The sequence below is a fragment of the Alosa alosa genome, chromosome 8 (genome assembly GCF_017589495.1).
Source record: "Alosa alosa isolate M-15738 ecotype Scorff River chromosome 8, AALO_Geno_1.1, whole genome shotgun sequence".
NCBI lineage: Eukaryota > Metazoa > Chordata > Actinopteri > Clupeiformes > Clupeidae > Alosa > Alosa alosa.
Window position 1 is genome coordinate 35764287 of NC_063196.1, and position 13582 is coordinate 35777868.

The window sequence follows — 13582 nt, forward strand, 5'->3', positions numbered from 1 at the left end:
TCTCCTCTCTCCTCTCCTCTCACTCTCCCTCTCTCCTCTCTCCTCTTCCCTCTCTTCTCATCCCTCTCTCCTCTCCTCCTCTCCTCTCTTCTCATCTTCTCTGTTTCTCCTCTCTGCTGAAGAATGTTTGGAATGAGTGTAAGCCTTGGGGTTCTGACACTTGAGCACATAGAGTGTGTGTGTGTGTGTGTGTGTGTATGTAGGGTTGTAGTGAGTACTAACCACGGTACTTTAGTAGTGTGTGTGTCACCATCTGATATGTTGGAGATGGCACCACAGCATGTCCAGGGCTTTTCTACTTTACACCCTGCACACACACACACTGCAGGCCTCTCCTTTACACACACACACACACACACACACACAGGCCTCTGCTTTGCACACACACACACACACACACACACACACACACACACACACAGGCCTCTACTTCACACACACACACACACACACACACACACACAGGCCTCTACTTTACACACACACACACACAGGCCTCTACTTTACACACACACACACACACACAGGCCTCTACTTTACACACACACACACACACACACACACACTGGCAGCACCAGACATCACGTGTGTGGGGCCGGTTCTGCAGATGTTAAGCAATTGGGACCGTATATCTGAGCGACATAACCGGTCATATGGAAGTCGAATTTCCGAATTTGTGGCGGTTGTTCTACTACTTCCCCAAGTCATTTCCCTCCGGACGTATGTAAATGTGCTGTGTCTGAGCGAGGGTAGGGTATGCGGTTAAAATTCACACACCTAGTGAGAGGAAGCGTGTCAGTGGCGTTTCTTTAGATGCGTCCATGTGGTTAAATCTGACTTAAATGCCAGTGTCATGATGGAGTAACTTAGGTGCTGTCAGAAAATCTCCAGCGAACTGGAAAGGCCAGGCATCACGGGAGCTACTGTTGTCCATGAGGGCGAACAACATTGTGATGGAACACACATGAGAGCGACCAAGAGACAGTTGATGTAACCCTGAACGCATCATAAAGGCCAAGCAATTCAAAAGACTGGATCATCGTGAAGTAGAGAGCTGAAAGGCAGTAGCCTACAATGATGTTGTTGGCGACAATAACAGAAGTATTTAATAAATTGTTAGCTTTTTCTGTTCATTGATAGCCTTCTCATGACCTCACTGCTGAGCTCGCTGATATTTGTTGAGCATAAATATGCCTAGAGAATACTGAATTGGCTTGTGCTAAAGTTCGTTGCATGCTCTCTCAAGCATAAACCAGATTTGGGGTTCCATGGCAAATAATTCTGCTACATAACGTTGAAAACAGATAAATGTGTTTATTCGAAACACATACAAATACTGTAGATCAATTTCAAGTCAGCGCACTTACGTGACTACTTCAAGTATTTTCACACAATAGATTTTTTTCTTCTTTAGCCTACATAATGCATAGCCTACACTTTGTAAACAAACAGCAGCTGTGACAGCGGCCGCGATATATTATTCGCGTCATATCTCTGCCTGTTGTGAACTCTACAAGCCCCCCCCCTCACTTTCGACAACCACCTGGGAGATTTTGTAATGTGCGTAGGCGTCGTTCCACACATAGGTCTGTATAAGGTCAGTATAAGGTCTGCAGGTTAGCAACACACACACACACACACACACACACACACACACACACACACGCGCGCGCACGCACATTTGGACCTTAACACAGGGGAAGATTCACAGATCCAAACAATGAAGGAAGTAAGTAAGTTACACAGTTAGGCAGGTCTGATCAAACACAGAATGCATTGTGCTATTTTCATTCTGAACTGCATGATTATGGGTAAACATGGCATCATCGCTTTCAAATGGATAAACTACCTGTTATTGCAGAAATGGAGCAGTACTTTGCAAGTTTTTTTTGCAGTTGGCTTTGCTTAGTCCACACAGTTGCAGTCCGCGTAAGACAAGTTTGTGCACATGCCCAAGACTCCAAAACACAAGAATGATAATTTTGCAATGAAACCCCATATTTGTGGTGATGTCAGCAAGTGGCTGATATTTCAACAGCTTGGAATTAAAACAAGTGTCCATGTACAAATCAAAAGAACATCCTATTTCAACAATAGTCCCATTCTTAGTAATGTCATCTATAATGGTGATATCTGGGGTATTTGGAATATTACAGAAAGTGATATTGTTGGTGTTTTCATCATTAAACCAGTCCATTTGTACAGTGTGCTGCTTGTGTGTGTGTGTGTGTATGCGCGTCTGCCTGTGTGTGTGTGTGTGCGTGCCTGTGTGTGTGTGCATGCCTGTGTGTGTGTGTGTGTGTGTGTGTGTGCATGCCTGCCTGCCTGCCTGCCTGTGTGTGTGTGTGTTCCTGATTAGGCTCCATTAACATGGTTAGTGGTCTAATGGGAATCACAAAGAGGTCAGTCACAGAGTCCAGAGAACAAATTCTATGACATCACACACGATCTGACCCGTGTGAGTGTGCGTATGTGTGTGTGTGTGTGTGAGCTATGACATCACACACGATCTGACCCCTGTGTGTGTGTGTGTGAGAGAGAGAGAGGTGCCATATATGCACAGAACAATCTGCCTCAAAACTATGACACATTTGGTATGTAACATTATTAAGCAATTACTGCTACACCTTACAGGTCCGACAGATAGTCTGTGATAATCTGAGCATCAGTCGATAGTGTGGTGATAATCTGAGCATCGGTAGATAGTCTGGCTGGACCGAAATGCCATACAGTTGAAGTGCTGAAGTTGAACTGATGTTAACCCCCTGCCCCTCCCCCCAGTCACGGAGGCTGGCTTCGGAGCGGACATCGGAATGGAGAAATTCTTCAACATCAAGTGCCGGGCCTCCGGGCTGCGGCCCAGTGTGGTGGTGCTGGTGGCCACGGTCCGAGCGCTCAAGATGCACGGCGGCGGACCCAACGTAAGGCCTGTCTGTCTTTCTGTCTTTCTGTCTTTCTGCCTGCCTGCCTGCCTGCCTGCCTGTCTGCCTGCCTGTCTGCCTGTCTGCCTGCCTGCCTGCCTGCCTGCCTGTCTGCCTGCCTGCCTGCCTGCCTCATACAGAACTCTGCGGCTAGACTTTTAACTAAGACCAAGAAGAGAGAACACATCACCCCTGTGTTGGCTGAACTGCACTGGCTCCCTATTTCCTATAGAATTGATTTTAAGGTTATGTTAATTACTGTTAATTGCCTAAATGTTAATTACTTACAAAGCTCTGAATGGCATAGCACCTTCATATATCTCTGAGCTTTTAATATCTTACCAACCACAAAGGAAACTTAGATCATCCAATTCTAATCTTTTTAATTGTACCCAAAGTGCTCCACAAGCAAAGTGGAGAAGCTGCTTTTATCCAAAGCTATGGAACACCAAGCCTCTGTACATTGGGGGCAGCCGTGGCCTACTGGTTAACACCTCGGACTTGTAACCGGAGGGTTGCCGGTTCGAACCCCGACCAGTAGGCATGGCCCTTGACTGCTGATTGTTTGCTCTGGTCTGATGTGCCTGCTCATCGTTTGCTCTGGTCTGATGTGACTGCTGATCGTTTGCTCTGGTCTGATGGCAGGTGTCAGCAGGAGCACCGCTCCCCAAAGAGTACACTGAGGAGGTAAGACCCACCTCTTCCTTCCTGCCTCCTTCCCATTGGTCAGATGGGAGTGAATATGGGATCTCTCATGGCCGTGTGTGTGTGTGTGTGTGCGTGCACTCTATCTGAGAGCAAAATCACGTGTGTGTGTGTTTAGAACCACTCGGGGGTGGTGTGTGTGTGTGTGTGTGTGTGTGTGTGTGTGTGTGTTTAGAACATTCGGGGGTGATGTGTGTGTGTGTGTGTGTGTGTTTTAGAACACTCTGGGGTGATGTGTGTGTGAGTGTTTAGAACACTCTGGGGTGATGTGTGTGTGTGTGTGTTTAGAACACTCGGGGTGGTGTGTGTGTGTGTTTAGAACACTCGAGGGTGATGTGTGTGTGTGTGTGTGTGTTTAGAACACTCGGGGGTGATGTGTGTGTGTGTGTGTGTGTGTGTTTAGAACACTCTGGGGTGATGTGTGTGTGTGTGTGTGTGTGTGTGTGTGTGTGTGTTTAGAACACTCTGGGGTGATGTGTGTGTGAGTGTTTAGAACACTCTGGGGTGATGTGTGTGTGTGTGTTTAGAACACTCGGGGGTGGTGTGTGTGTGTGTGTTTAGAACACTCGAGGGTGATGTGTGTGTGTGTGTGTGTTTAGAACACTCGGGGGTGATGTGTGTGTGTGTGTGTGTGTGTGTGTTTTTAGAACACTCTGGGGTGATGTGTGTGTGTGTGTGTGTGTGTGTGTGTGTGTTTAGAACACTCTGGGGTGATGTGTGTGTGTGTTTAGAACACTCGAGGGTGATGTGTGTGTGTGTGTGTGTGTGTTTAGAACACTCGGGGGTGGTGTGTGTGTGTGTGTGTTTAGAACACTCTGGGGTGATGTGTGTGTGTTTAGAACACTCTGGGGTGATGTGTGTGTGTGTGTGTGTGTGTGTGTGTGTGTGTTTAGAACACTCTGGGGTTCCTAATCAGAGTCCAGAGTTCTGCCATGAGGTGGTGGGAGGGACTGTGTTGACATTCCAATGAGAACTGAACGCAAGCGCACACTCGTGTGTGTGTGTGTGTGCGTGCATGTGCGTGTGTGTTGACATTCCAATGAGAACTGAACGCAAGCGCACGCTCGTGTGTGTGTGTATGTGCGTGTGTGTGTGCGTGTGTGTTGACATTCCAATGAGAACTGAACGCAAGTGCACGCTCGTGTGTGTGTGTGTGTGTGTGCGTGCATGTGCATGTGTGTGTGTTTAGAACACTCTGGGGTGATGTGTGTGTGTGTGTGTGTGTGTGTGTGTGTGTGTGTGTGTGTGTGTGTGTTTAGAACACTCTGGGGTGATGTGTGTGTGTGTGTGTGTGTGTGTGTGTTTAGAACACTCTGGGGTTCCTAATCAGAGTCCAGAGTTCTGCCATGAGGTGGTGGGAGGGACTGTGTTGACATTCCAATGAGAACTGAACGCAAGCGCACACTCGTGTGTGTGTGTGTGCGTGCATGTGCGTGTGTGTTGACATTCCAATGAGAACTGAACGCAAGCGCACGCTCGTGTGTGTGTATGTGCGTGTGTGTGTGCGTGTGTGTTGACATTCCAATGAGAACTGAACGCAAGTGCACGCTCGTGTGTGTGTGTGTGTGTGTGCGTGCATGTGCATGTGCGTGTGTGTGCGTGTGTGTTGACATTCCACAGGACTGAGGGGAGAGGGACTTCCTTTGGGAGAAGGAAGGGCCTTTATCAATGCGCCTCATCAAAACACTGTGTGTGTGTGTGTGTGTGTGTGCGGCACACGTGTGGGTGTGCAAATGTGTGTGTGTGTGTGTGTGTTTAACCTACAGTTATACTGACCTCAGATAGAGCAGGTGAACTCCATCTGGAGGCCCCATAAAGAAGAAAGGAGGAGATCAGAATGGACTGATAGAGAGGAGAGGAGTGGGAGAGGGAAGTTCCTTGTTCCTCTAGTTCCTCTCTGTGAAGACTGAGGGCAGTACTACTTCTAGTTCCTCTCTGTGAAGACTGAGGGCAGTACTACTTCTAGTTCCTCTGGGCAGTACTACTTCTAGTTCCTCTCTGTGAAGACTGAGGGCAGTACTACTTCTAGTTCCTCTCTGTGCTTCTTTATCATGATGAGATGCTCTCTCTCTGTTCTCCCTAATGGAGGTGCCGCTGTTAAAAGTGTTGTGTGTGTGTGTGTGTGTTTCCATGATGGAGGTGCCACTGTTAAAAGTGTGGTGTGTGTGTTTCCATGATGGAGGTGCCACTGTTAAAAGTGTTGTGTGTGTGTGTGTTTCCATGATGGAGGTGGCACTGTTAAAAGTGGTGTGTGTGTGTGTGTGTTTCCATGATGGAGGTGCCACTGTTAAAAGTGGTGTGTGTGTGTGTGTTTTCCATGATGGAGGTGCCACTGTTAAAAGTGTCGCGTATATACATGTATGTGTGTGTGTTTCCATGATGGAGGTGCCACTGTTAAAAGTGTCGCGTATATACATGTACGTGTGTGTGTTTCCATGATGGAGGTGCCACTGTTAAAAGTGTCGTGTGTGTGTGTGTTTTCTATGATGGTTGTTGTTGTGTTAATTGGTTGATTGGTTGGGAGGGCCGGGCGGGTTGATTGGGAGATGTTGATTGGTTGGGAGGGCCGTGGGGGTTGATTGGGAGATGTTGATTGGTTGGGAGGTTTGGCCATTCTATTCCCCTGTGTGTTGGATGAGGAGGGTGAATTGCTGCTGAATGGCTGAAGTATGTGACCCTGTTCTCTACAGGCTATGATGGGAGCTGGCACTGGTCTTGGTGTCTTTCATTCGGTTTCTTTATTTTGCTTATTTGGTTTATTTTGTTTTGTTGGCTTTGATTATTTTGTTTGTGTGTTTTGGGAGGTTATTATGGGCTGTTTGTATTGCTTGTTGGTTTCCTTTTTTGACTTATAATAAAGGAAACTTCTCCCAGTCTCTCTCCTCTCTCTCTCTCTCTCTCTCTCTCTCTCTCTCCTCTCTCTCCCTCTCTCCTCTCCTCTCTCTCTCTCCTCTCCTCCCTCCTCTCTCTCTCTCTCCTCCCTCTCTCTCTCCCTCTCTCCCTCTCCCTCCTCCTCTCCTCTCTCTCTCTTTCTCTCTCTCCCTCTCTCTCTCCCTCTCTCTCTCCCTCTCTCTTTCTCTCCCCCCCCCTCTCTCTCCCTCCCTGTCTCTCTCCCTCTCTCTTTCTCTCTCCACTTTCACCCCCTCTCTCTCTCCCTCTCTCTTTCTCTCCCCCCTCTCTTTTTCCCCCTCTTTCCCTCTCTCTCTCTCTCTCCCTCTCCCCCCCTTCCCTCTCTCTCTCCCTCTCTCTCTCTTTCCCTCTCTCTCTCCAGAGTTTGCAGCTGGTGGCATCTGGCTGCAGTAACCTGAAGAAGCAGATTCAGATTGCTCAGCTGTTTGGGGTCCCTGTGGTCGTGGCGCTCAACGTCTTCAAGTAAGACTACTTACCCCTTTACTTACCCCTCTCCACACCCTACTTACCCCTCTACTTACCCCTCTCCACACCCTACTTACCCCTCTCCACACCCTACTTACCCCTCTACTTACCCCTCTCCACACCCAACTTACCCCTCTACTTACCCCTCTCCACACCCTACTTACCCCTCTCCACACCCAACTTACCCCTCTACTTACCCCTCTACTTACCCCTCTCCACACCCAACTTGCCCCTCTCCAATCCCTACTTACCCCTCTACTTACCCCTCTCCACACCCAACTTACCCCTACTTACCCCTCTACTTACCCCTCTCCACACCCAACTTACCCCTCTCCAATCCCTACTTACCCCTCTACTTACCCCTCTCCACACCCAACTTACCCCTCTACTTACCCCTCTCCACACCCAACTTACCCCTCTCCACTCCCTACTTACCCCTCTACTTACCCCTCTCCACACCCAACTTACCCCTCTCCACACCCAACTTACCCCTCTCCACACCCTACTTACCCCTCTTCACCTGTTACCTCCTTGTGGGTTAAGTAGCTCATCTCCGTGTGTAGGATTTAAAGGGAAACAGTGTTGAGCACAGTGTTCTCACGCCTGGGACTGCACACGCACGCACGCACGCACGCACGCACACACACACACACACACGCACACTCTCTCACTCGCAGCCGTGGCCTACTGGTTAGCGCTTCGGATTTGTAACCGGAGGGTTACCGGTTCGAACCCCGACCAGTAGGCACGGCTGAAGTGCCCTTGAGCAAGGTTTGTTCGTCATTAGTAACTTCTTATACATAAGAAGTTTATACATAATTTATCATCAGTAAAGCATTTGTTCACACAGTTATAAATGGTTTGTTCATAGTAAATAAGCCTATCCAAAAAATATGTTTGTAAGTACATGATTTATACTTAATAAATAATGAAACAACCGCTTAGAAATGAAATAATTTTCCCATTATAAACCAGTTGCAAACTATTACAAAATGCTTTGTTCATCATTTGTAAAGTATTGCTCCTATGTTAATTCTCATAAGTATTTGTACACACAGTTATAAATGGTTTGTTCATAGTAAATAAGCCTCTCCTGAGTTAATCATGAATTATAGTATTAGGAAGTGATTTTATAAAATATGTATCCTCACCCTAACTAATCATTAGTGCATGTGTATGTAACAACTGTTAAATAATGGAAATATTACTTCATCAAAAACATATTATTGCATCATTTATTAAGCATCAACAATAATGTATAAACATATTTTAGATACATGCTTATTTATTATGAACAAACCATTTATAACTGTGTGAACAAATGCTTTACTGATTATAAATTATGTATGAACAATAAATTACTAATGATGAACAAACCATTAACTAATAAGCAACAAAGGCTTAAAAAATTATGAATTGTGTGTAGTTATTATGAAGTGTTACCCAAGTTTCTGTTATCTATTTAAGGCTGTTATCTAAGGTTTGTCTTGACCATTGTAATGTCCTCTATGCTGTAATGCCCTCTATGCTGGCGCTAGCTGTTCTTCCCTCGCCCACTTCAGTCAGTCCAAAATGCAGCTGCCCGCCTCCTGACTAAAAGGCGAAAGCGAGAGCACATTACCCCAGTGCTTGCTGCCCTTCACTGGCTTCCTGTTTGTTTTAGGATTCATTTTAAAATTCTAATATTTGTTTTTAAATCTTTTAACGGGCTCGCACCTTCTGGGCTCTATGGGCTCGCACCTTCTGGGCTCTATTGGGCTCGCACCTTCTGGGCTCTATTCTAATGGGCTCTATTTTAATGGGCTCTATTTTAATGGGCTCTATGGGCTCTATTCTAATGGGCTCTATTTTAATGGGCTCTATTTTAATGGGCACCTTCTTGGCTCTATTTTAATGGGCTCGCACCTTCTGGGCTCTATTTTAATGGTCTGAAACGCAAGTGTCTTTGCGCAAAACGCAAGTGACTTTGTGGGTGGATCTTGGGTGCTGTTGCTATTTTACCGGCGGGATAATTGACTGTTGCGCCCGACGCAAATCTAAAATGGGGTGGTCTGAAGTAGCTACATTAATCATGGGTGAGGTTTGGGTGTAACGTGCAATAAACCAATTAGAGCATCATCTCACATTCCCTTTAACAACAGGCACGCTTGTTCCATAGCTGATTGCTATTATGGTGGCGTATTTGCCAGGCGCAGCCAGGAGCGTTCACAGCGCTATATAATCACTGTTCAGTTGGGAACAGTTAGCTATTGATTTTTCCTCTTGACAAAATGTAATGCAGAATTGTCACAAAGACATACTTTCCGATGTTTTGGGATCACTCTCACTGAATCACGAGGTTATGAATGCATGGCAATATTTTTGCAATGTACAATGTAATCTAACATACTCTCCCGTGCTGCCGCTGGGGCATTTGGGTTAAATGGCATAGGCATGCAGTTCAACATCACGTCTCCTTAAGTCCTCTAATATTTCCTAATTTATGTCATCAACACATCCGTGTTTCGTGAAAATGTGTACGCTAGATGTATGCCTATATTTTCACATCTTAAATCAGCTTTTATGTGCTGTTAACCAGCAACCATAGATAGTACAAGAAAGCAGCAAGTAGCCTTGGCTACAATTTCTGTAGTTGCTGCATCCATTCATTGTTATTCTCTCTCCTGCTCAAACAAAAGTTGTGTGTGGATTAAGTTGATGATAACATATTTACAAACTCTACTTAACAGAAAATATTGTAAATAGCCTACCGTCATGCAGTTAATGGGTTAAGCTAATTCACTAACTCAAGACTTCAAGGCCATCATGGATATAAAACGTTTGTTGTAAATAAGGAGGATGGAGGGAACATAACAAAGCCTGGAGTTATTTCAGATGGACTACAGCAAGGTAGCAATGATGCTGCTTAAAACCTTAATAATGGTTATAATGCTTAGGTAGGAGTTATTTCAGATGGGCTACAACAAGGTAGCAATGATGCTGCTTAAAACCTTAATAATGGTTATAATGCTTAGGTAAGAGTTATTTCAGATGGACTACAGCAAGGTAGCAATGATGCTGCTTAAAACCTTAATAATGGTTATAATGCTTAGGTAAGAGTTATTTCAGATGGACTACAGCAAGGTAGCAATGATGCTGCTTAAAACCTTAATAATGGTTATAATGCTTAGGTAAGAGTTATTTCAGATGGGCTACAGCAAGGTAGCAATGATGCTGCTTAAAACCTTAATAATGGTTATAATGCTTAGGTAAGAGTTATTTCAGATGGACTACAACAAGGTAGCAATGATGCTGCTTAAAACCTTAATAATGGTTATAATGCTTAGGTAAGAGTTATTTCAGATGGGCTACAGCAAGGCAGCAATGATGCTGCTTAAAACCTTAATAATGGTTATAATGCTTAGGTAAGAGTTATTTCAGATGGGCTACAACAAGGCAGCAATGATGCTGCTTAAAACCTTAATAATGGTTATAATGCTTAGGTAAGAGTTATTTCAGATGGACTACAGCAAGGCAGCAATGATGCTGCTTAAAACCCAATAATGGTTATAATGCTTAGGTAGGAGTTATTTCAGATGGACTACAGCAAGGTAGCAATGATGCTGCTTAAAACCTTAATAATGGTTATAATGCTTAGGTAAGAGTTATTTCAGATGGACTACAGCAAGGTAGCAAAGATGCTGCTTAAAACCTTAATAATGGTTATAATGCTTAGGTAAGAGTTATTTCAGATGGGCTACAACAAGGTAGCAATGATGCTGCTTAAAACCTTAATAATGGTTATAATGCTTAGGTAAGAGTTATTTCAGATGGGCTACAACAAGGTAGCAATGATGCTGCTTAAAACCTTAATAATGGTTATAATGCTTAGGTAAGAGTTATTTCAGATGGGCTACAACAAGGTAGCAATGATGCTGCTTAAAACCTTAATAATGGTTATAATGCTTAGGTAAGAGTTATTTCAGATGGACTACAGCAAGGTAGCAATGATGCTGCTTAAAACCTTAATAATGGTTATAATGCTTAGGTAGGAGTTATTTCAGACGGACTACAGCAAGGTAGCAATGATGCTGCTTAAAACCTTAATAATGGTTATAATGCTTAGGTAGGAGTTATTTCAGATGGACTACAACAAGGTAGCAATGATGCTGCTTAAAACCTTAATAATGGTTATAATGCTGCTTAAAACCTTAATAATGGTTATAATGCTTAGGTAAGAGTTATTTCAGATGGACTACAGCAAGGTAGCAATGATGCTGCTTAAAACCTTAATAATGGTTATAATGCTTAGGTAAGAGTTATTTCAGATGGACTACAGCAAGGTAGCAATGATGCTGCTTAAAACCTTAATAATGGTTATAATGCTTAGGTAAGAGTTATTTCAGATGGACTACAGCAAGGTAGCAATGATGCTGCTTAAAACCTTAATAATGGTTATAATGCTTAGGTAGGAGTTATTTCAGATGGGCTACAACAAGGTAGCAATGATGCTGCTTAAAACCTTAATAATGGTTATAATGCTTAGGTAGGAGTTATTTCAGATGGGCTACAACAAGGTAGCAATGATGCTGCTTAAAACCTTAATAATGGTTATAATGCTTAGGTAAGAGTTATTTCAGATGGGCTACAACAAGGTAGCAATGATGCTGCTTAAAACCTTAATAATGGTTATAATGCTTAGGTAAGAGTTATTTCAGATGGGCTACAACAAGGTGGGCACAATGATGCTGCTTAAAACCTTAATAATGGTTATAATGCTTAGGTAAGAGTTATTTCAGATGGGCTACAACAAGGTAGCAATGATGCTGCTTAAAACCTTAATAATGGTTATAATGCTTAGGTAAGAGTTATTTCAGATGGACTACAGCAAGGTAGCAATGATGCTGCTTAAAACCTTAATAATGGTTATAATGCTTAGGTAGGAGTTATTTCAGATGGACTACAGCAAGGCAGCAATGATGCTGCTTAAAACCTTAATAATGGTTATAATGCTTAGGTAGGAGTTATTTCAGATGGACTACAGCAAGGTAGCAATGATGCTGCTTAAAACCTTAATAATGGTTATAATGCTTAGGTAAGAGTTATTTCAGATGGACTACAGCAAGGTAGCAAAGATGCTGCTTAAAACCTTAATAATGGTTATAATGCTTAGGTAAGAGTTATTTCAGATGGGCTACAACAAGGTAGCAATGATGCTGCTTAAAACCTTAATAATGGTTATAATGCTTAGGTAAGAGTTATTTCAGACGGGCTACAACAAGGTAGCAATGATGCTGCTTAAAACCTTAATAATGGTTATAATGCTTAGGTAAGAGTTATTTCAGACGGGCTACAACAAGGTAGCAATGATGCTGCTTAAAACCTTAATAATGGTTATAATGCTTAGGTAAGAGTTATTTCAGACGGACTACAGCAAGGTAGCAATGATGCTGCTTAAAACCTTAATAATGGTTATAATGCTTAGGTAGGAGTTATTTCAGACGGACTACAGCAAGGTAGCAATGATGCTGCTTAAAACCTTAATAATGGTTATAATGCTTAGGTAGGAGTTATTTCAGATGGACTACAACAAGGTAGCAATGATGCTGCTTAAAACCTTAATAATGGTTATAATGCTGCTTAAAACCTTAATAATGGTTATAATGCTTAGGTAAGAGTTATTTCAGATGGACTACAACAAGGTAGCAATGATGCTGCTTAAAACCTTAATAATGGTTATAATGCTTAGGTAAGAGTTATTTCAGATGGACTACAGCAAGGTAGCAATGATGCTGCTTAAAACCTTAATAATGGTTATAATGCTTAGGTAGGAGTTATTTCAGATGGGCTACAACAAGGTAGCAATGATGCTGCTTAAAACCTTAATAATGGTTATAATGCTTAGGTAGGAGTTATTTCAGATGGGCTACAACAAGGTAGCAATGATGCTGCTTAAAACCTTAATAATGGTTATAATGCTTAGGTAAGAGTTATTTCAGATGGGCTACAACAAGGTAGCAATGATGCTGCTTAAAACCTTAATAATGGTTATAATGCTTAGGTAAGAGTTATTTCAGATGGGCTACAACAAGGTAGCAATGATGCTGCTTAAAACCTTAATAATGGTTATAATGCTTAGGTAAGAGTTATTTCAGATGGACTACAGCAAGGTAGCAATGATGCTGCTTAAAACCTTAATAATGGTTATAATGCTTAGGTAGGAGTTATTTCAGATGGACTACAGCAAGGTAGCAATGATGCTGCTTAAAACCTTAATAATGGTTATAATGCTTAGGTAGGAGTTATTTCAGATGGACTACAACAAGGTAGCAATGATGCTGCTTAAAACCTTAATAATGGTTATAATGCTGCTTAAAACCTTAATAATGGTTATAATGCTTAGGTAAGAGTTATTTCAGATGGGCTACAACAAGGTAGCAATGATGCTGCTTAAAACCTTAATAATGGTTATAATGCTTAGGTAGGAGTTATTTCAGATGGGTTACAACAAGGTAGCAATGATGCTGCTTAAAACCTTAATAATGGTTATAATGCTTAGGTAAGAGTTATTTCAGATGGGTTACAACAAGGTAGCAATGATG

At 43.1% G+C, this 13582-nt stretch overlaps 1 protein-coding gene across 1 annotated transcript in view; it reads left to right on the plus strand.

The window, feature by feature from the left end:
* The window catches only part of mthfd1l (methylenetetrahydrofolate dehydrogenase (NADP+ dependent) 1 like), a 66778-nt gene extending 59776 nt beyond the window's left edge, over positions 1-7002 (plus strand). Inside the window, 3 exon segments of the mRNA XM_048250854.1 lie at positions 2782-2921; positions 3567-3608; positions 6898-7002. Coding sequence (XP_048106811.1) covers positions 2782-2921; positions 3567-3608; positions 6898-7002 — 287 coding nt within the window.
* Positions 7003-13582: the final 6580 nt, after the last annotated feature.